The sequence below is a fragment of the Callorhinus ursinus genome, unplaced genomic scaffold, assembly GCF_003265705.2.
Source record: "Callorhinus ursinus isolate GAN/ISIS: 27379988/994484 unplaced genomic scaffold, GSC_fseal_2.0 scaffold112, whole genome shotgun sequence".
In the NCBI taxonomy this organism is placed as follows: Eukaryota; Metazoa; Chordata; class Mammalia; order Carnivora; family Otariidae; genus Callorhinus; species Callorhinus ursinus.
Genome location: NW_027397174.1, coordinates 67,727 through 87,219, shown reverse-complemented (window position 1 = coordinate 87,219; position 19,493 = coordinate 67,727). Strand labels below are relative to the sequence as shown.

Below are 19,493 nucleotides of genomic sequence, written 5' to 3'. Positions count from 1 at the left end.
CATAGGTGATCAGGTTTCCTCAGGATAAAGGCAGTTTTACGTCTTCTTTTCCAATCTGGGTACCTTTTAGTGAGGAATTTCTCTCCTGATTGTAGGTTGGACTTTCCCTGCCTCTCTGCATGCTTGGTAATTCTAAAGTGGATGCCAAACATGATTTTCCTTGGGTTCTGGATATCTTTGTATTCCTAGACAGATTTATGAGCTTTATTCTGCGATGCTGTTAAGTGACCTGGAACAGTTTGATCCTCTTGAGTCTTACTTTGAAGATTTCTTCCATGCACCAGAACAGCTCAGTGTCGGAGTTGTTTCTCCCCCAACGCTACTGCGGCAAGACCCTTCTGCGTGGACTGCCTGATGCCTCCCGAATTGTGAGGTTTGCCCTCCTGGGCAGTGGGGACAGCTGCTAGTCCCTGTCCTGCTTGAGCGCCGGACGAAGTTACCTTTCATTCGTCAGATGGTCCTTACCCCAGCCTCGGGTAGTTCCTCACATGCTTGTGCTGATCAGTGGTCTGCAGCTTACTCCAGGGGGACCCTTTGGGGATGTGCAGGCTTCTCTCCCTCCACTGTGCCCCAGGCCCTCTACCCTGCCAACTCTGGGCCCTCGGACTTTCCATTCCGTTTCCTAAACTGGGGGTGTCCATTGGGGTCCACCAGGAAACTCCCTCTCCGGACAATTGCTGGGTTCATCTCTGATTTCTCCTCTCCCAGACATCACTGTACTTCATGCACGATACCTGCTTTCTCTTTTTTTTTTTTTTTTTAAAGATTGTATTTACTTATTTGCCAGAGACGGACGGGGGCAGAACACAAGCAGGGGGAGTGACAGGCAGAGGGAGAAGCAGGCTCCCCGTGGAGCAGGGAGCCTGATGCAGGGCTCGATCCCAGGACCCTGGGATCATGACCTGAGCCGAAGGCGGACGCTTAACAACTGAGCCACCCAGGCGCCTCCGATACCTGCTTTCTTTACAGTGTGTGTTTCATCTATTCTGTCTGGTTTGGGGGGTTCTTTCAAGTAAGTGGTAGGGTAAATCCGTTCCCTGTTACTCCATATGCATGAGCAGAAAGTCTGCCATTGCAGCACGTGGAGACTGCTCATGGTGTGCGCTGTGGGGAGAGAGATGCTGTCACTGGGGATGGTGGTGGCGGTCGTGATGACGATGACAATGAAGACTCGCCTGAGAGGCAGCAGCTGTAGTGGCTACAGCAAGGGTCTATTTCTTCCTTTTTAAAAATCACTTTTTTAAAAGATTTTATTTATTTATTTTAGAGAAAGAGAATGCACGCACAAGTAGTGAGGAGCAAAGCGAGAGGGAGAATCTCAAGCCGACTGTGCACTGGTCACAGGGCCCGACGGGCTTCATCTCTGGATCCGGAGAGCAAACCCGAGCCGAAACCAAGCATCGGACGCTCAACTGACTGAGCCACCCAGGCGCCCCTTAAAAATCATTTTCAAGACTTTTTTGACTGATAGATGAGACTTTCGCTCTTTTACACCCCTATCCACTTTGCTTCCCCTCTTCATTCTCCCAAAATGGTTCTAGTCTGTTCACTTGGGGTTTCTTTTTCCCCCAAGGTTAAAAATTGCAGTGTTTAGTCTTTCGTTGGCTTAGTTTCTGTAACCTCCCAATGGTAATGTTCTAAAACCATCGTCCTCGGCCTCCGCTCCCTCCCCCCCCTGCCTGCACAGCGGCCATCCCCGCACTTCACTTTGTCTGGGCTTGAAGCCTTATCCTGGATCTAGCAGCTTTCTCTTTCCTCTTTACCTCTCCTTTTTACTTGTGTTTGAAGTCAGGTTTAGGGCCGCCTGGGTGGCTCAGATGGTTAAGCGTCTGCCTTCGGCTCAGGTCATGACCCCAGGGTCCTGGGATCGAGCCCCGCGTCGGGCTCCCTGCTCCGCAGAGAGCCTGCTTCTCCCTCTCCCTCTGCTGCTCCCCCTGCTTGTGTTCCCTCTCTCGCTCTCTCTGTGAAGTCGGGTTTAGTGAGGTCTAATTTCCATGCTGTAAACCTCCTCCTTTTTAGGTGTACAGGTCTAGGAGTTTTGACAAATGCATAGTTTTGTAACCACCACCACAGTCCACCGCCTTGGCCCCACAGCGGGACTGCTGAAGCTGCTGGGTGGCGCTAACACCCAAGTCAGGTCACAAAACCCCTCTATCCCAAACCCTCCCTGGGCTCCCCTCTCACTCAGAGACAAAGACAGAGCCCTTTACAGGGGCCTACAAAATCGGATGTGACTCGGGCACCCCCGCTCACCCCACTATCTTCTCTGGCCTCCTCCCCTCTCCTCTCTGCCTTGCTCCTTCTGATCCAGCCGCCCTGGCCTCCTCCCCTCTCTGAAACAGGCCAGGCCCACACCTGCCTCAGGGCCCTTGCACTGGCTCTTTCCGGTCTGGAACTCTCTCCCCCCCCCAGCGTTCCAGCTGGTTCACTCAAATATCATTCCTGGCCACTCTGTGAAATTGCATCCCACAGCCTCCCCACCTGCTTCCCTGTTGGCCGACCACCCACCTGCCCCAAGGACAAAGCCACACCCCGCCTCCACTTTCCCAACATTTAATGAGAAAAAAAAGACGTCATCATCAACAACAACAACAAAAAGCTCATGCCCAAGAAGGGGAGAGACTTGGGTTTTCGGGACCCCGAGGCGGAGCCAGATCCCTCAGAGGAGGAAGAAGAAGAACCAAGGAGTAAGGCACGGCCGCCTCGCCGCCTCGGCCACGCCACTCGGGGCAGGCGCAGGGCAGCGCAGCTGAGGGGCGAGGGGTCCGGGGCCAAGTGCAGACAACACTGAGGAAGTTTGGCAGTAGGGCCGGGAGAAGGAGAGTTCCAGGGTCCCCAGGCCCAGCTCAGGCCCCGGCCCAAGCCTGGCTATAGGCGTCCAGGTGCTCAGGCCAGGACCCTGGGAGAAGGTACAGTCCGACTCCCCAGACGGTCGGAGGGGATGCCGAGGCCCAGCTGCGGGGAGACCCCTGGGCGCAGCCACAGTCCGAGGGCAGTTTCAGGGGTGTCGCCCTCCCTCCACTCCTCCCCCCCACCCCCAAGTGCTGCTGGTGCCGACACCCGCCTGCTGGGAAGCGGCGGGGCCAGCCATGGCGAGGGGGGGCGGGGGGCGGTGTGTCAGAGGCTAGGCCAAGGCTGCCGGTGTCACAGAGGAGCCAGGAGGACTCAAGGAGAGAAGGTGCGCGAGGTCGACAGCATCCCGGAGAAGGGACACACAGTTACAGATGGAGATGGCGAGGTGGAGAGAAATTAAATAAATAGGTGCTCGGGGGTATAAATAGCAAGGAGGGCAGGGGCTGCCACCACGCCTGGGCGGGGGGGGCGGGGGGGGGGGGGGGGGGGGGGGGGGGGGGCAGGGGGCAGGGGGCAGGAGGGAGGGCAGGAGGGCAGGGGTATTGCTGCTGCCGGGGCCAGGGGCTTGGTCCTGTCACCTCTGGCCCAACGCAGGGCCCAGAGGAAGGCACTAATGAAGGGGCCCAGGTGTGCCGGGGGCATATCGGCCCGGTGACCCCCCCCCCCGGCCCCCGCTCCCCTGCCCCCCGGATCCGGGGCTCAGCCCAGAGGACAGCTCAGGACTGAGACGCCCCCCCACCCCCTCCTCACCGGTTCCGCCACCCTTAGGGGTTGCTGGACACGAGGCTGATGATCTGTTCCAGTTTCTGTCGCAACTTATGCTTCCGACAAGAGGCATCTCGCTCCAGGGCACCGAGAACCTGGGGGAGGAGGGTCCCCCCCGGAGCTGGGCCCTCCAGGCAAAGCCCCCCTCCTCAGCTTGAGCTCTTCCCTCCCTCGCGCCTCAGCGCACCCCTTCCTCTCTGGCCGCCCCCCCACCCCCGGGCACGTGCGGGGAGGAGCCGCAAACCCTCCCCTGGGAACGGGGGGGGGGGGCGGGGGGGCAGCCTCTCCTCCACCCTGAACCCCTCCCGCTGCAGAACTTCACTCCCTCCTCTCCGGGGCCAGAGGGAAGCCCCTCCCGAGAGCGGCCCGGACTGGCTGTCCCCGAGTTCCCCATCCCCTCTGAACCCCCGCCACCCGCACCCACCCCGAACCCCTCTCGTGCGGGTCTCCAGGAGCTCGTTGCCAAGCACGGCGAGCCTGCTGGGACCTGCCCTCCCTTGACCGTTGACCGTCAGCAGCCCCCGGCGGAGCGCATCACTCCCTCCTCCCTGACCACCCCTCCCCGGGTGTGTGCGCGCGCGTGTGCACGGCTCATTCCCGTACCAGGAGGTCACGCTGCACCTGCACTCTTGGGGTTCCCTCCCAGACCCCTGGCCGCCCCTCCTCAGTCTCCGCTGCCGGCTCCCTCTCTTCTCTGCCACCTCCGAGTGTCCCAGGGCCCCCACAGGGCTCGGTGCGTGGGCCGCCGCTCTCGGCCGCCCTTGGTGAGCTCGTGCAGGCTCGGGGCTTTCAGGGCCGTGTCCTGCCTCACAGGTTCTTATTTCCAGCAATAATACATCCTCAAGTCCATACCTCTCTGTTCCCAACCTCCTGAGGCTGGAGTCACAAATGCCATGGGCCCTATAAGGCACTAGCCCTGCCTACCTTCTGGCCTCACCCCTCTGGGCCCCACCCCCCCAATCCCCCCCAACCCCCCCTCCCCCCATCAGCCCATCCCTTCCCTGGGCCTCTACTTTTGCCCAACCAGAACTTTATTCTCTGGCCCGTGGCTTCTCTCCTAGGTCCCTCAAATCCCAACATCTCCAGACAGTATCACCTGCGCTAGCCTGGGGGCTGGTTAGGCAAGGCATCACGAGCAATCTCAAGAGATAGGCCCTATGTCTCCTCTGTCCCCTCCAGCACCCTGGAGCACCCTTCACCCTCACTGAGCCCCCTGCCTTTGCCACCAAGTGCATGGTCAGGGCCTAACAACTGGGGGCCTGTGGGACTGGCACGCACCTCCTGGCGGTACTTGGTGACGTAGAAGTAGAGCTCACTGAGCGCGCTTAAGATGTTGAAGTCACTGGCATGGAGACGGGACTGCTCTACCAGGTAGGCATCCATGTCCTGGTCGCTGATGGACGCCATCTTTGCAATGTCCCGGTAGTACCTGTTGGAATTCTGAGTAGGTCACAAAGCCAGGTGCCACAAAACCCCTGCCCTGGCTCTCAGGCCATTCTCTGGGCCTTTTTCCTAAAGTTGACACGGCCAGGGTGGGCGGGGGGATGGGGTGGAGGAAAGCAGGTTCCCTGGGCTGCACACCTGGCTTCCCCCACCCAACCCAGTGTGGGACAGCAGGGCAGGGCCCACCTCTCCACCCAGCTCTTGTAGTTGGGGATGTCCTTGGCATAGAGCAGCTTGTTGGACGGCGAGTCCTTGCCCAGGCGATGCTCAGACGTGGAGCAGGAGTCCATGAAAGTCTGGGCCACCACTGACAGGCAGGCGTCCGTGATGCTGCTCTTGTGGATGTCAAACACGAACTGTGGGTTCTTGATCACGTTCACCCAGAAGCGCAGGGGCAGGCTGGACAGAGGAACAGGCACCTGAAGCTGCCCCCTGCCACTGCTCCTTTCTCTGCTCCCTGTCTGACCTGTGCACGTCCTGCCCACAGACAGCCAGGGTGACATACTGAGCTTAATGGTATTTTCTTTAACTTTCTGCCAGCCTTCATGTAGTGAGAAATACGAGTCAACAGCCTTCCATCCTCACCGCATCTGTGCTGCATGGCAGCCCTGCGACCAGCATCCCACATGCCCGGCAGAGCCCATGTCCGGACTCACACTAGCCCCCAGCGCCCCCCCCCCCCCCCCCCCGCCGGCTCGGTGGCCATGGTGCAGCCCCCATCCGTTGCCCTCCCCGCACGGCCCCCTCCGTGCACCCGGCCCCAGCACCAGGCGGTACCAGTTGCTCTTCCAGGTGTGGCGCACGTCAGGGTCACTGATCTGGCGCTGGTCGGCCTGTTCGTCCAGGAAGTCAAACATGTACTTGATGGCCAGGGGCAGGGCTGATCCCCGGTGGGCCGTGCTGAACACGGTCTCAAAGAGGTCGTCCACGAACTTCTGCAGCGTGCCCTGTGGGGGCTCAGCAAGAGCACAGGCCGTGAGGGGGCCAGGCCGGCATGGCCCCGCAGCACAACAGGGGGACAGGGGGGAAAGGCAACGGGCAGGGCTTCCCTGCAGGGACCTCGCCCAAGACAGGCCCAGCCTCAGCCTCAGGCTGGGAGTTCCTGAAGCAAAGGCCTTGAGAAAGGCGCGCTGGATGTGAACGACCCCGTGGCCTCCCCCCAGGGCAGGCCAGGCCCACCACAGGGCCAAGGCCAGTCTAGAAGTTGTCTGTGCTGAGGCCAGAGTGGCTCAGGGCAGGCCCACACCTTGGTGGCCAGCAGTCGCGTCAGGTAGATCTCTGAGACCATCTTGCTGCCACGGTCCCCCTCACGGTGGTCGGCGTGGTCGTGGTTCTTCACCAGGTGCCACAGCTTGGTGCCGGTTTCCTGGTCGGGCGTGATCATGGGTGCCCGAGAACGGAGGCTGTCGGGGCTACTGGCTGTGCGCAGCAAGCTCTCTGGGGCCGAGGACAGGTATGCCCCTTAGGCCGGTGGGGCCAGGCCAGCCATCAGCACGGCTCTTGCCCCACTCTGTTCCAGGAGCCCAGCAGGCTAAGGGGGGACCTGCCTGCTGTCACTGGCCCACCCCCATCTCTAGGCTCTATGAAACTGGAGGCCTCCCAAGGGCAAAGGACACCACACTGAAGGCACCTACCGTAGCGGCTGAGGGAGCGAGTGAAGGTGAAGGAGTTGGCCATGTTGTAGGCGGACACTTGTTTGGGCACCAATGCCACCAAGGAACCATCTGTCACCTGGAAACCCCGGAGACAGAGGGAGGCAATGCGGGAGGCTGAGGAGCCAAGGGGCCGGAGCCACCGCCAACCCCGACCCTGAGGAGGGACCGTGAACGCAGGGGCAAGAGAAGGGAGGAGCCAGCATCCCAGCTCCTGTGTCCTCGGGGCAGGGTCGTGGCTCCTCGGTGGCCCTGGGGATGGGTAGGCCCCCGGCCCCTCACCTGGTAGTGGGCCAACGAGTTGACCCTCTTCCAGTCACACTCGATCTTGGTGGTGACATCTTCATCCTGGAGGATGATGCGGGCCATGCGGCCCTGACGCCATTCTGCAGGCCACAGACAGCCCTTGAGGTCCTGCTGGGCCCCCCCAGTCCCTGGACCCGCTCCTCTCAGAGGACAGAGCCCAAGTGGGGGTGTGAATGCGGCCACAGGGTGGGGGCCCGGAGGAAAGGAAAGGGCAGGTCACCTAGGTCCATGTCCTCAGCTTTGGGGCGCTGGGAGTACGGGATGCCCTTGTACACAGCATCCAGCAGCTTATCTTTGGCTTGGGTGATGCTGTCACAGTTGAGAACCTTCACTGGGACCTGAGCGCTGCCCTCACTCTCCGGGAACACACAGTGCAGGGTCTGAGGGTGAGGGCAAGAACAAGGTGGGTCCTGGGTGAGGCTTCTTCCCCTCGTGCCCAAAGCCCTGTCCACCCGGCCCCCAGCTCACCAGCGTCTTATAGTCAATCTGCTGCCGAATGAGCTTGTCCTCGCTCAGGGAGTAGCGTGCCTCGCCCGTGATGGCATCAATAGGGCCCTTCTCCATCTGCTGCTTGATGGCACAGTAGAGCAGGAAAAGCGGCTCCCCGGCACACTCCTGCAGCCAGGGTCGGGCACATGGCTTGCTGCCTGCCGGACAGTTAGCTGCTTCTCGCCACCCCCCCATCACGTCCGGCCACCTGCCTGCCCGCCCCCCCCCCCCCCTGACCCCCCGCCCCCCGCCCGCCCCCCCCCCCCCCCCCCCCCCACACGCACCTTCAGAAACTTGTGCAGCAGGAACGTGAACCAGTTGGTAAGCATCTTCTCAGCCACCGACTCGGTCCTAGGGCATAAGGGGCGCTGGGCCAGCGGGCAGAGTGTGGCCCAGGCAGGACCTGCTCTGGCAGGGGTGGGGCTGGCAGAGGGCGGGGCTGGGGCCTCGTAGTACCTGCGCAGCAGCAGCTTCGGGTGGTTCTTGCTCTCCAGGTTTTTCTCTATGAGGTCTGCCAGCAGTTGCTTGAGCAGCCCCGTGGCGTAATCGAGGCGGCTCTGCAGGACCACCATGGTGAGCGAGGCCACAGTGCCACGGTCTCGCATGGAGAAGCTACTCTGGGCCTCCAGCGTGTGGATGAAGGTGAGCACGAAGGCGCGGCTGTGCAGCAGCTGCCCAAAGAGGCGCAGGGCCTTCTCGACGTTGGGGGGTGTCTGGGAGAGACAGGGAGTCTCAGAGAGTGGGGGTGGCCCCGGAGGGGGATGAGGAGAGGGCAGGCAAGGCCGGGACTCACATCCAGCTCCTTGAGCACCGGATGGGCCTCAATGCCCGGGAAGAGCACGCGCACGGCATAGGTCCGGTAGTCCAGGAACGGGATCTGCACGCCATCCATGTGATTTGTCAGCTCATTGATATCTGTCTGCAGCTCAGCAAAGGCTGTGGAGGAGCGGGGAGGAAGAGTGAGCAGAGCAGGGAAGAGCCCCTCCCCCCCCCCCCCCACCGGCCCTGCAGCACACTCCTGGCCCAGGCACCTTCCTTGCATTCCAGAGCCACACGGGACTCCAAGTTGTCCATCTGCAGCTGAAGCCGCTTGAGCGTGCGGTCGGCATCCTGGGTCTTGCGCTTATAGGCCACCAGCACGGCGGTGATGGCCAGCAGTAAGAGCCCACCGCCTGCTGCCAGGCCCACCACGGCCGGCAGGGTCAGCGCCCGCTCAGCCGTGATGTGCAGGGTACCCAGCCAGAACTCCAGGCCGCCCACCAGCACCTGCAGGGACAAGCCCGCCCTGAGCTCGCCACCACACCCACCGCGCTCGCCCCTGGCGGCCTCCCCACCCCCCACCCACCATGACAGGCTGTCGGCCCGTCTGGCTGGGTGAGTCACACAGCAGCTGCGTGTCGGAGACTGTGAGAGCACATGGCTGGCCCCCGATCAGCACCGTGTAGTTGAGGCGGGAGCTGCCAGCTGCTGCGGGGATCAGATTCTTGCCCTGTGGGTGGAGGACATGGTCTCAGCCGGGGCTCCCCAGCCCCCTGCCTCTCCCCGTCCCTGTGCCCCACCCATACCTTCAACACCACGTGGGAGCCAGGTTTGACATCCAAGACACCAGAGGGCCCAAGTGGCTCAAAGCTGGGGTCAGGGTAGTAGGTAAAGGAGGACCGGTTGAGGGAGCGGGCCGTCTGCACATGATCCAGCACGAAGCCAAACTCGTCAGGGTGTTCACCTTGGGCCTGGGGCTGGGGCCGTCCCAGGAAGATGCCGGGGGCCTTACATAGCATGGCAGTGTCGTTGATCACCTGGCATGTCTGTGGGGACAAAGGAGGGCAGCCTGGCACGTGAGGCGGCAGGGGCGGGGGGGCAGGGCGACAGCAGCTGGTGCACTCACATTGGTGGTCTCGATGCCTCGGTACTTGGCCCGGACCCGGGGCTCCTGGACTGTCAGTAGGTGGGTCCCGCTCACAGTGATGGCAGTGCTTCCACTGGGGGCAGTGGGGGAGGGGGCCTCAGGCTCCCTCCCCCACTGCCCCCAGCCTGGCCCTGGAGAGCTATCCAGGGTGCTGGGGAGCCCAGGGCCTCCTGGGCCTGGGGGCACTGGGTGAACGCCAGGGGCTGTGTTGTTGGGAGGACACTGCCCCCTGTGCCTATGAGGGCTCGGGCTCACAGGATGTGTCACTTGATGCCCAAGGCTCCAGTCACCAGGCAAGGCCCCAGGCTTTGCTGGCCAGGCTCCCCAGTTTTCCTAGGGTCTTACTTGATTATGCTCCAGGTGGGCTCAAGGCGAGTGACAGTGGGGTCCTGGGTGTAGGTGTAGACGACTCCAGGACTGGAGATATTGGCGCGGTCGATGGCCAGGGTGATGGGGGCCTGGCTGGGACCCAGGGTCGATACCGGTGAGATACACACAATTGCCTCAGCATCTCTCCTATGTCGGCAAGCAGGGCGCTTAGGGCAGGCGGCCCAGGGCCATGACCCCCGTGCCCTTGGGGCCCCGTACACAGCGCCCAGGCTGAGGCTGACAGGGTCCTGCCCACCTCACAAACTGGCACTCGCCGTCCCTTACAGTCACGGTGACCCTGCTGCCGGCGTCCAGAGAGCTCCCGGAGATGGTGAGCCGTGTGCCTCCGGACGCCGGGCCCCGGCTGGGACTCACACGGTCAAATGCTGGCGTCTGTGCAAGAAGCAGCCTTGAGGGGAGGGAGGAGGCAGCCCTGGGGGGCGGGGAGCAGGCTTCAGAAGGGGTGGGAGAGGAAAGGGCAGGCAGCCCACGCACCACAAAGCTGTAGAGCTGCTCGGACTGCGTGCGGAAGTCAGCGGAACAGTCGCCCACGCAGAGCTCCGCAGGCCCTGGCGGTGGGCTGGGCACCAGCGACTCCTCCATCTCACACACGATCCTAGGGGTCCAAGAAGGTCAGGGCTGGCGGTGGAGGGCCCAGGGCCCAGGCACCCACACAGCCGCACTCACCTCTCGGCGCTGACGTACTCAGAGGGGATGGAGTTGCAGCGCACGCCTGCGACCCGCAGGCCCACCTCTCGGTAGCTGAGGCCCAGGTTCTCACCCACGATGGTGACCCGGGTGCCTCCCTCCTTGGGCCCCATGAGGGGGTGGATCTGCAGAGCAGGAGGAGAGGCGACAGGGTGAGCCCAGGCTCGCGGTGGGTGCCTGGCCGACCGAACGGGGCAGGGGAGGCCGACCTGGGCAATGCGGGGGTGGCTGCAGCGGGTGCCCTTCTGGCTTGGGTGCATCCAGTTGGTCTTGGGGGCCGGGCAGTGCGCCCGCAGCTGGCACCTGTGCTCCGAGACGCACCAGCCACAGTTGAAGCGAGGGTCAGCCTTGAGGCAGAGGCCGCAGCTGGGCCGCTGCGCCCAGCACTTATACAGGAGAGCTGTGGGCAGAGGGCACCACTAGGGGGGCAGCTGCAGGGAGCCGGCGGCCCGGAGGACCCCGATGAAGGGTGTTCCCCCCTCCCCCACCGGCTGTGTGGGACCTGGCCCCAGCTCTTGGCAACGGTGACCCAGGAGGCGAGCTCATCAGCCCCACCCCATCCCTCACCTCGGAAGGTGGCAGGCTTGTCGATGGGGAAATCCCCATCCCAGACCACAGAGAAGTCCAGCTCGGTGTCACCGGACTCGTCGCCTTCATAGGAGTACTGGGAGAGAGGGAGCCGCGTGAGCCCAGAAAGCCGCGCAGCCCCAAGCAGCCACGCGCAGCCGCGCGCGGCCCCGCGCAGCCCCAAGCAGCTCCGGGGGCGCGCACCGAGGCGTTCTGGCACTGCACGCTGCTGCTGTTGAAGCGCACCGCTGGCACCCGCTGCTGGCGCCCCTGCACCCGGACCACGCACTCGTAGTTCTTCTGGCCTGACTGCGGCTGCGGCAGGTTCTTGGCCCGCAGGGTAAGAGGCTGCATGACGCCCACTGGGATCAAGAGGTCCCCGCCCGGCAGGATCTCAGGGCAGCCCTGAGGGGAGAACGCCCATCAGTCATAGACACGCACGGGGGCGGCCGCCCGGGGGGGGGGGGGGGGGGGCGGTTAGCAGGGCTAGGCCGGAACTGAAGAGGCTCCGAGAAACCCAGGAGAGCAAAGGCAGAGAAGCCAGAGGCCAGCCCACGGGGAGCCCAGCCCCCTCGCGCACGGCACCCGCCTCACCTCAGGGCCGTGGACCCTGCCCTCCTGGAAGGAGCACTCGTGGGGCCGGCTGGTACACACGTGGCGGTACTTACACCAGCGGCAGGGGTAAGGGCTGCCGACGCAGGACATGCACCTGGTGGGGAGAGGCTTCAGAGGTCACAGAGGACCGGGCCTGCCCCTCCGACCGCCCTCCTACAGGCCGTGCGGGAAATGGAAGGAAGGGGGTGCGAGGGCCCGCCTGAGGCCCGCACAACACAGCAAGGGACGAAGAGATGTGGGGACGGACACCAGAAAGGCCAGGACTCACGACTGGAGCGCGCTGCAGTTGTAGAAGACGAAGTCAACCCCGGCGAACTTCACCCCAGTCTCCCTGGAGAGCAGCTGCAGCCGCACGGTGCGGGTGGCCCCTGCAGCGAGCCCAGGGGTGGCCGTGAGCAAGCCTGGGACGGCGAGCGCCCCCAGCCCGGAGAGCCCCAGCCCACTGACCATGCCCCCGGGTGAGAGCCCGGAGCTCCTGGAGGGAGGGCGAGGGGCAGTGCAGCTCCCCGGAGGGCAGCACGACGGCCGCGCTCTCCGTCACCTCCTCAAAGGCACAGCTCACACCAGCGCTGAGGTCCGGCACGTTGCGCATGGCCACCGTCAGCTGGGGGAGGCAGAGGAGTCAGAACAGGAGGTGTCCCCCCCCCCCCCCCCCCCCCCCCGCCTCACCCCGCGCACGCACGCACGCACGGGCCCGCACATCCGCACCCACCACGCCACTCACCTGCACCCCGGGCGATGTCACCGAAACATTGTTGGGCCGGACCCGCACCTGGACACATTTGCTCAGTTCCTCAGCAAAGCCGTGTGGGGCTGAGGCACCCGGACAGGCCCCTTCGCGGCAGCATCTGCGTGGGATCAGGCCACAGCCCGTTATGCAGCTGCCCCGGAGGGCCCCGGCCAGGGGACTTGTGGAGGTCTGGAGGTCTGGAGGGAAGAGGGGCCAGCCGGCCCAGCCCACAGTGCCAGGCAACAGCGTGCTTTGGCCTCGTCCCCTGGGGCCCACAGGGCATCCGTGGGGATAGAGGTTCTGCTCGTTAGTTGGATGAAGGAGGATGAGGCCACAAGGACATGAGCGGGAGAACGGGCTCCTCCTCGGAGCAGGGCCTCTCCAAAGCCCCCCTCCCCACCGGTCCCCCATGGCCGCCCTCACCTGTGCTGCAGCACACACCAACCACAGTGGGGGTCCCCCGAGCCAAGGCAGGCTGCGCAGCTCACGTACTGCTCGCAGGTCTCCACCGGGAGCTGGCTCACCTGGGGACAGCTGCATCAGTACCCGCCCTGCCCCCACCCCGCCGCCCGCGGCGCCCGCCACGGGCCCACCTGCTTCTCACTCAGGAGGTAGATGTGCCGGTGGTCAGGGCTGAAGAGCAGGTCTCGGAGTATGGGGCTGCCATCCACCACAGGCACGGTCTCGTAGAGGTGTGCATACTGGGAGCCATCAACTCGGACCTGGGCCCCGAGACAAGCCAGCCTGATGCCAAAGCCGCACCACACGCACGCAGGACATGCTCTTATCAAGCTGAAGCCAGGGCCTGGCTGGGCTCAGCGCTCAACCTGCCCGCCCCACCCCCCAGGCCACCACAGGCAGAGGAAGGAGGGTTCAAAGGCCATCCCTGGAAGCCATTGGGGGTGACTCAACCAGTCCAAAAGGCCTCCAAGAACTAGACGTGGAGAGATTCATGGTGTCTAGGCCGGGGGGAGATGGGGGCAGAGGGGGGGGAGAACTCCGGGGGGAGGGGGGTGTTACACCCCCATTTCTTCCTCGTTCATTCGGCAGAGGACTTGGCAATGACGGCTCAGCCGGGGCCCTGCTCTCCTAGCAGGGAGGCCCTGAGATGGGTCTGGGCTCTGTCACACGAGCCAGCCGTTCAGGCCACAGTGGGCACTACTGTTGGTGAGGGTGGAGCGCGACCAGGTTCCTAGGGCCCAGCCTGGGAAGTCCACCTTTCCCCGGGGGCCGTGCCCTGTCCGAGGCCTCATAGCCCCTCATCCTACCTTCTTCAGAGTGCCAGTTCGAGTGCCGACGAAGACCACAGAGTGCTGGCGGTAGGTGTAGGCGGCCACACTGGCCATGCCGTCGCTGCTGTCAGCCAGCAGGGGCAGCCCCTCGATCACATGCAGGCCCCCCAGGGGCTGGTTCAACACCAGCCCGCAGAAGTTTCCATTTATCTGCATGGGCTGGTGAAACAGGAGGGGGGGGCGGTGAGAGTCCGAGCTTGAGGGCACAAGACCCCATATTCTGGAAGGAAGCAGGATCCGGAACTGGCTCCCCACTGGCCAAGCCCAACTGCTGGCCTTGGGGCCACCGCCCCCCTCCACCAGGAAGTCAGGGGCTGAGGAGGACGAGGAGGCATGAGCAGGGAGAGGAGGATGAGGCAGCAGGTGGGCCCCAGGCACACCTCCAAGGCCTGCAAGATGGGGCTGCCCAGGAGATGGAGCACAGAGCAGCTGGCTGGGGCGGGCACAGGGGGAGAAAGGGTAGCCCACAAATGGAGAGCACCCATCAACAGTGAGAAGGCAGGTCCCGGGGAGAAAGGCGGGGAGCAGAGGTAGGGAGTGTGCCTAGGCCAGCCTGGGATGGACGGCACGGCGGCGCGCGGGGGCCCGGCCAGGAGGGGGGTGAGAGCTCACGGTGTTGATGCAGGGCAGCTCCTTGTTGAGCAGCCAGGGCAGGGCCAGTGTGCCCTCCCCCCGGTAGCAGGACTGGATGCGGCGCCGGATATGGGCATTGATGTTGCTGAGGGTAAAGAGGCAGAGGACGGTCTGCCGCGGCGGGCTGGCCCGGTTCTTCTGGCCCTGAGAGAAGACGGTGAAGAGGACGTCCTCGTCAGGCGGCACTCCCAGGGCCTGGGCCAGCAGCAGGCCGGGCTTGGCCAGGTGGGCACTCTGCACCAGGCGGTATTCCACGCCTCGCCAGGAGCAGCCGATGGGGAACTCCACATAGGAGTAGAACTCCGAGTCCCCGGCGCACATGCGCACAATCTTGGACGTGAAGAATTTCTCGCCCGCCGTGTCCAGCAGCGTCTGCTGGGTGTCCAGCTGCAGTGTCAGGAAGTACACGAAGGAGGCACTCACAAAGCCATAGATGTAGTAGATGTCAAAGGCAGGGTACAAGGACAGCGTGTCTGAGGGGATCTTGATCTGCGAGGAGACAAACTCATCCTGGTACACCTGGGGAGCAGGTTGAGGGAAGCGTGGGACGAGGCCCCCACAAGCCCACTTCAGGCTCCCCCCCGCCCCCGTCCCGGGCTTCCCTCATGCCCCCACCCTGCCCATATGGTCCTAGGAGCCCAGGCCGGAAAGGCCACAGAGGGCAGGGTGAGCAGCCCCATCCTGTGCCCTAGCCCGGCCTCCGGTCCTCAGCCACTCGTCTCCTCTTGGAGCAGGACAGGGTGAAGGCAAGGAGGGCAATGGGAGCCGGCTCTCGAGAGGGCTGAGAAGACACACCAGGGGAAGAGGGCCTGGCCGCCGGCCCGAGAAGGTGAACCGGCAAGTGGGCTCACCCACCAGACTGAACATGTCGGCACTGTCCTCGTCGCTGATGAGCTTGCGGGAGCTGAGGGTGGGGAAGTACTCGGACTTGCCATCCACAGCGGTGCCCACGAACAGCTTGCTGGGCCCCTGCCCCTGCTCCACAATGACGCCGGCCATGGAGTCAGGCTCCTGAGCCCCTGACAGGTAGTGCTCCTTGCGGTGGTGGGGCTCACCCAGCTTGAAGAGGTCGTCCAGGCGCAGGAACTGGCAGATGCCCTGCCAGATGCTGCCACAGGCCACCAGGCGGCGGGCCGCGTAGTCTATGAGCAGCAGCTTGTTCACGTTGTCTACAGGTGCCAGGCGGTGGGCACACACTCGCATGCTAGGGGGTGGGTAACAGCGAGCATTGTCATCGACAGGCCCCGTGACGTGGACCCGCAGCTCAGTCAGGTTGGGGGCCAGCTTGAAGATGCGGTTCACTGCACCCACAAACACCTCCCCAGTCACCCGGTGCACGGCCAGGTGGGTGAGCGTAGTGTCTGTCACCAAGAAGGCCGGGAAGGGCCTACTGTTGTCCACGGCCCCGGCCAGGGCAGGGAGGACCAGCAGGAGGAAGCCAACAGTAGGCATGGCCAGCAGCTGCACCCGGGGACAGGCCTGAGGGGAGAAAGCAAGTGCGAATCAGAGGCCCTGGCCCAGGCTGCCGGCCTTCCTCCTGCCCCACCTGGCCTAGGGCCCCCAGCGAGCCGAGTACCGTGCCACAGACGGTGGAGGCCACTCATCCACCCCCAGACCAGAGTCCCAGATGGTGACCGTGGCCTCCACCAGGGCGCATGAGTGAGCAGCCGGCACAGGCAGGCTGGAGGGCCATCAATCATCCCCCAACCCCTGCTGGAAAGGAGCCAGGAGGCCTCCCCTCAACTGGGCCACACCCAAGAGGGGGCAGCAAAGCCAGATGCTGGGAAAGGCAAGGCGGGAGGCCCTCCCAGAATGAGATCCCAAACACCAGATCCCGGAGCTGAGGGTGGCCAGCCACATACAAGAGGCACTGTAGGCAAGCCCCAGGCCACACAGACACCCCACGCCCAAGTCGGGGGATGGGGAAAGGCAGAGAGTGAACAATCACAAGTGTGTGTGTTGGGGAGGGGGGAGGACACCACTCCAGAGTGGCACTGCCACCAGGAGACCTAGGTCAGACGTCTGAGGCATTAAGGTCTGAGAATGGACCCGGCGCCATCACATCCCCAGTCCTGGCCCCAGCTGCCTCCTCGCCCCGAGGGCCTCCCTCAGCTAGCTGTCCAGGAGCCTGCTGTCTGGCCTACCCACTGCAACACAAAGCCGAGTTGTGCCTGCCCCCACAGCCACGCGCCAAGACAGACATAAGTCAGGCTCTGCTCGGGCGCAGCCAGACAGATAGCCCAGGCAGCCCTGTGCAGCTCTCCCTCCAAATCCAGAGGTTAGCTGGGGAAGGGGAGGTGTGTGTGTGGGGGGGGGGGGCACAAGGAGCCCATTGGAAAGGAAGCAATGTCCCCAAATACAGCAAGGCCTTGGGGAGATGGGGCGGGGGCCGTAGGGACAGTGCCCAGCTTGGCCAGGTCTTTGCCCCCAGGCCACACCCAGGTTCCTGGCCAGCTCCAGGCCGCAAAGACAGCAGAGCAGTGTCTCTGTGCCCCAGCCCCAAGGGGGACACAAGGTACGAGCTTGCGGAGAGTAGGGAACCAAAGTAAGAAGGCATATAAGGTAGAAAGGAAAAACTGCATTTGCTAGAACAAGGAACAGGCCCTGCTTGAAACTGCAGAGTTTCAGCTCAGACTGATCATCTCTCTGGGGCTCTTTTGTCAGGTCTGCATCCTGGACCCCTAATGCAACAGCCAGAGAAGAAAGGGAGGCAGAAGAGAAGGGGGGGGGGCCCCATCCCCCCCTAACCCCTCCACACCCCGCAGGGAATACAAGCCTTAGGAATGGAGCCGAAGACGGTTGGGAAACCTGGAAAGGCAGGATGTGCAACCCAAGTCCCCATCCCAACCTCCACCTGTAAGTGGGAGCCTCAAGCATCACAGGCACACCCAGCTGCTCTGCTACAGCGCTGCCAGCAGAGAGCCCGAGGAAAGGGACAGTCCCTCACAGAGATGCGCCTCCAGCGCCCCGCTCCCCAATACCCCCCACCGTGCTGATGGCCTGGCTCGCCCTGCTCCCACCAGGGGCACCCCTCGGCAAACCCACGAGTACCTAGTGGATGGAGACGCCGCAGCAGTCCTTGGAGGGGCCGCTCCTCAGCCACAAAGGGTCCCCATAGGGCAGGGGAGCCGGGCTCAGACCGGCGGTCCTTGCTGGCGCTGGGCACGAAGGACCAGTCGGGCCGGCGCCCGAGATGCAACACAGAGGCAGGGCCCGACCCACTCAAGGCCGAGCCCAATCCCCGAACTGGCCGAGCCCCGGGCCGCCGAGCCGGCTGGCTCCGCACGGGCGGCGGGGTATGGAGGCCACCTACCTACCTGTCCCTCCGCTGCCGCTGGGTCCGGGTGGCCGCCTGCCAGCCACGTGGACGCGCCCCCGAGCCCCACACCGGCCCCACTCGCGCGGCCCCGCCGCCGCGCCCCGTGCGCGCCCCCGCCGCGCCCACACACTGGGGAGGCCCGCGGCCGCCGGGGCCTTTTAAACCCGGACCGTACCACCGCGCCGGGCGGGGGCGCCCAGGGAGAGCCGGGCGGCCAGGCGCGTGGGCGGGGGCCGCTCCTGCCCCGGGGCCGCGGGGAGCCCAGCGCGCCGCCCCGGACGCCAGGAGCCACCCGGGTCCCCGCCCAGGGAGCGGATAACCGCCCCCCCCCACCTCGCACAATGGCCGCGTCCGCGGGACGCGCCTCTCCCCCTCCTCCCCGCCCGCCGCCTCCGGCAACCCTGGGGCTCGCGCGCGCCCGCGCCACACCCCCCTCGGGCCTGGCGCGCGGCTGCGCCGGCGCGCACAGACCCCGCCCCGCCCGGGCGCTCAGAGGCGCGTCCAGGGCCACCTGCCGCCGGGGCGCAGCCGCCCCTGTGTCAACCTGTCAGGCACGCACCGGTGGAGGACGGCGCGGTCCTTGCCCAGGACACTCTCCCCCTCGAGGTCCCTAACCCGGAGGGCCCGCGGCTAATACCAGGCAAGTGCCCAGCACAAGGACTGGAGGCTGTCAGCCGTTTACACCTGGCCCCTCACCCAGCCGGCCACCGCGGCCCTGAATCCGGGGGTTTCATTCCCCAGCTTTCTTTTTCCTTTTCTTTTTAAACAGATTTATTGAGATAGAATGCACCTATCACAGAAGTCACTCATTTAAAGTGTAACACTCTTTTCACAAGTATATTCACAAAGTTGTGCAACCATCTGCACTATCAAGTTCCAGGACATTTCGTCACCCCCCAAAAGAAACCCCCATACTCCTTAACAGTCACCCCCCCCCCCCCCCCCCCCCCCCCCCCCCCTGGCAACCACCAATCTACTTTCTGAATATGGACATCTCATATGAATGGATTCATACAATACTCATGTGTCTTTCGTATCTGGGTTCTTTCACTTTACCATAATGGGTTTTTTTAAATTTTTTATTGTTATGTTAATCACCATACATTACATCATTAGTTTTTGAGGTAGTGTTCCATGATTCATTGTGCATAACACCCAGTGCTCCACGCAGAATGTGCCCTCTTTAATACCCATCACCAGGCTAACCCATCCCCCCACCCCCCTCCCCATAATGTTTTCAAAGTTCATCCACGTTGTAGCATGGATCAAGACTTCCTTTCTTTTTAGGGCCAAATAATATTCCATTACATGGATATATCACATTTTATTTATCCATTCATCAATTGGTGGGCACCTGGGTTGTTTCTATCTTTTGGCAATTGTGAATAATGCTGTTAGGAATATTTGTGTACAGATTTTTTTTTAATTTTATTTATGTATTTCAGAGAGAGAGAGAATGAGAGATAGAAAGCACGAGAGGGAAGAGGGTCAGAGGGAGAAGCAGACTCCCCGCCGAGCAGGGAGCCCAATGTGGGACTCGATCCCAGGACTCCAGGATCATGACCTGAGCCGAAGGCAGTCGCTTAACCAACTGAGCCACCCAGGCGCCCTGTGTACAGATTTTTATGTGAACACATTTTCATTTCCTTTCCACCTAGGAGTGGGATTTCTGGGTCACATGATAACTCCATTTTTAACATTTTGGGGAAAATGGCCAAAGAGCTTTCCAAAGTAGCTGCACCATTTTTACATTCCCATCAGCAGTGTATGAGGGTTCCAATTTCTCCACATTGTGGCCAACCCTTACTATGTGACTTTTTGTTTCTAGCCATGCTAGTGGGTGTGA

The 19,493-nt window shown here is 63.1% G+C and overlaps 1 protein-coding gene across 5 annotated transcripts; it reads right to left on the bottom strand.

Moving 5' to 3' along the window:
• Nucleotides 1-2,537: 2,537 nt before the first annotated feature.
• On the bottom strand, nt 2,538-17,781 carry PLXNA3 (plexin A3). Of its 5 annotated transcripts, none has more exons than XM_025862840.2 (34): nt 17,380-17,777; nt 15,184-15,807; nt 14,308-14,847; nt 13,672-13,854; nt 12,997-13,125; nt 12,827-12,927; nt 12,398-12,521; nt 12,121-12,277; nt 11,942-12,041; nt 11,653-11,767; nt 11,263-11,463; nt 11,059-11,155; nt 10,701-10,891; nt 10,471-10,616; nt 10,279-10,399; nt 10,040-10,176; nt 9,760-9,930; nt 9,394-9,487; nt 9,074-9,313; nt 8,854-8,997; nt 8,540-8,774; nt 8,302-8,444; nt 7,965-8,221; nt 7,793-7,859; nt 7,488-7,634; nt 7,240-7,399; nt 6,996-7,099; nt 6,696-6,792; nt 6,308-6,498; nt 5,839-6,008; nt 5,248-5,460; nt 4,897-5,047; nt 3,604-3,713; nt 2,538-3,164 (listed from the first exon to the last, which is right to left on the bottom strand). In XM_025862840.2, exons 2-33 carry the CDS (start codon nt 15,778-15,780, stop codon nt 3,618-3,620), a joined length of 5,619 nt encoding a protein of 1,872 aa, XP_025718625.1. In that variant the 5' UTR covers nt 15,781-15,807; nt 17,380-17,777; the 3' UTR covers nt 2,538-3,164; nt 3,604-3,617. The 5 variants fall into 5 exon arrangements, with proteins under 5 accessions (XP_025718625.1, XP_025718626.1, XP_073745746.1 ...); XM_025862841.2 differs by having other exon boundaries at nt 2,538-3,135; XM_073889645.1 differs by lacking the exons at nt 2,538-3,164; nt 3,604-3,713 and having other exon boundaries at nt 4,591-5,047; nt 14,308-14,817; nt 17,380-17,781.
• Nucleotides 17,782-19,493: the final 1,712 nt, after the last annotated feature.

Bases quoted from the DNA above. Each gene is read 5' to 3' on its own strand.
- PLXNA3 (XM_025862838.2), bottom strand. From the start codon at position 15,780: ATGCCTACTGTTGGCTTCCTCCTGCTGGTCCTCCCTGCCCTGGCCGGG. The intron at 13,855-14,307 runs GTGAGCTCTCAC...CTGTTTCACCAG, and splicing joins AGCTGCCCTGCATCAACACC to CCCATGCAGATAAATGGAAA. The intron at 7,400-7,487 runs GTGAGCTGGGGG...CCTCACCCTCAG, and splicing joins AGATTGACTATAAGACGCTG to ACCCTGCACTGTGTGTTCCC.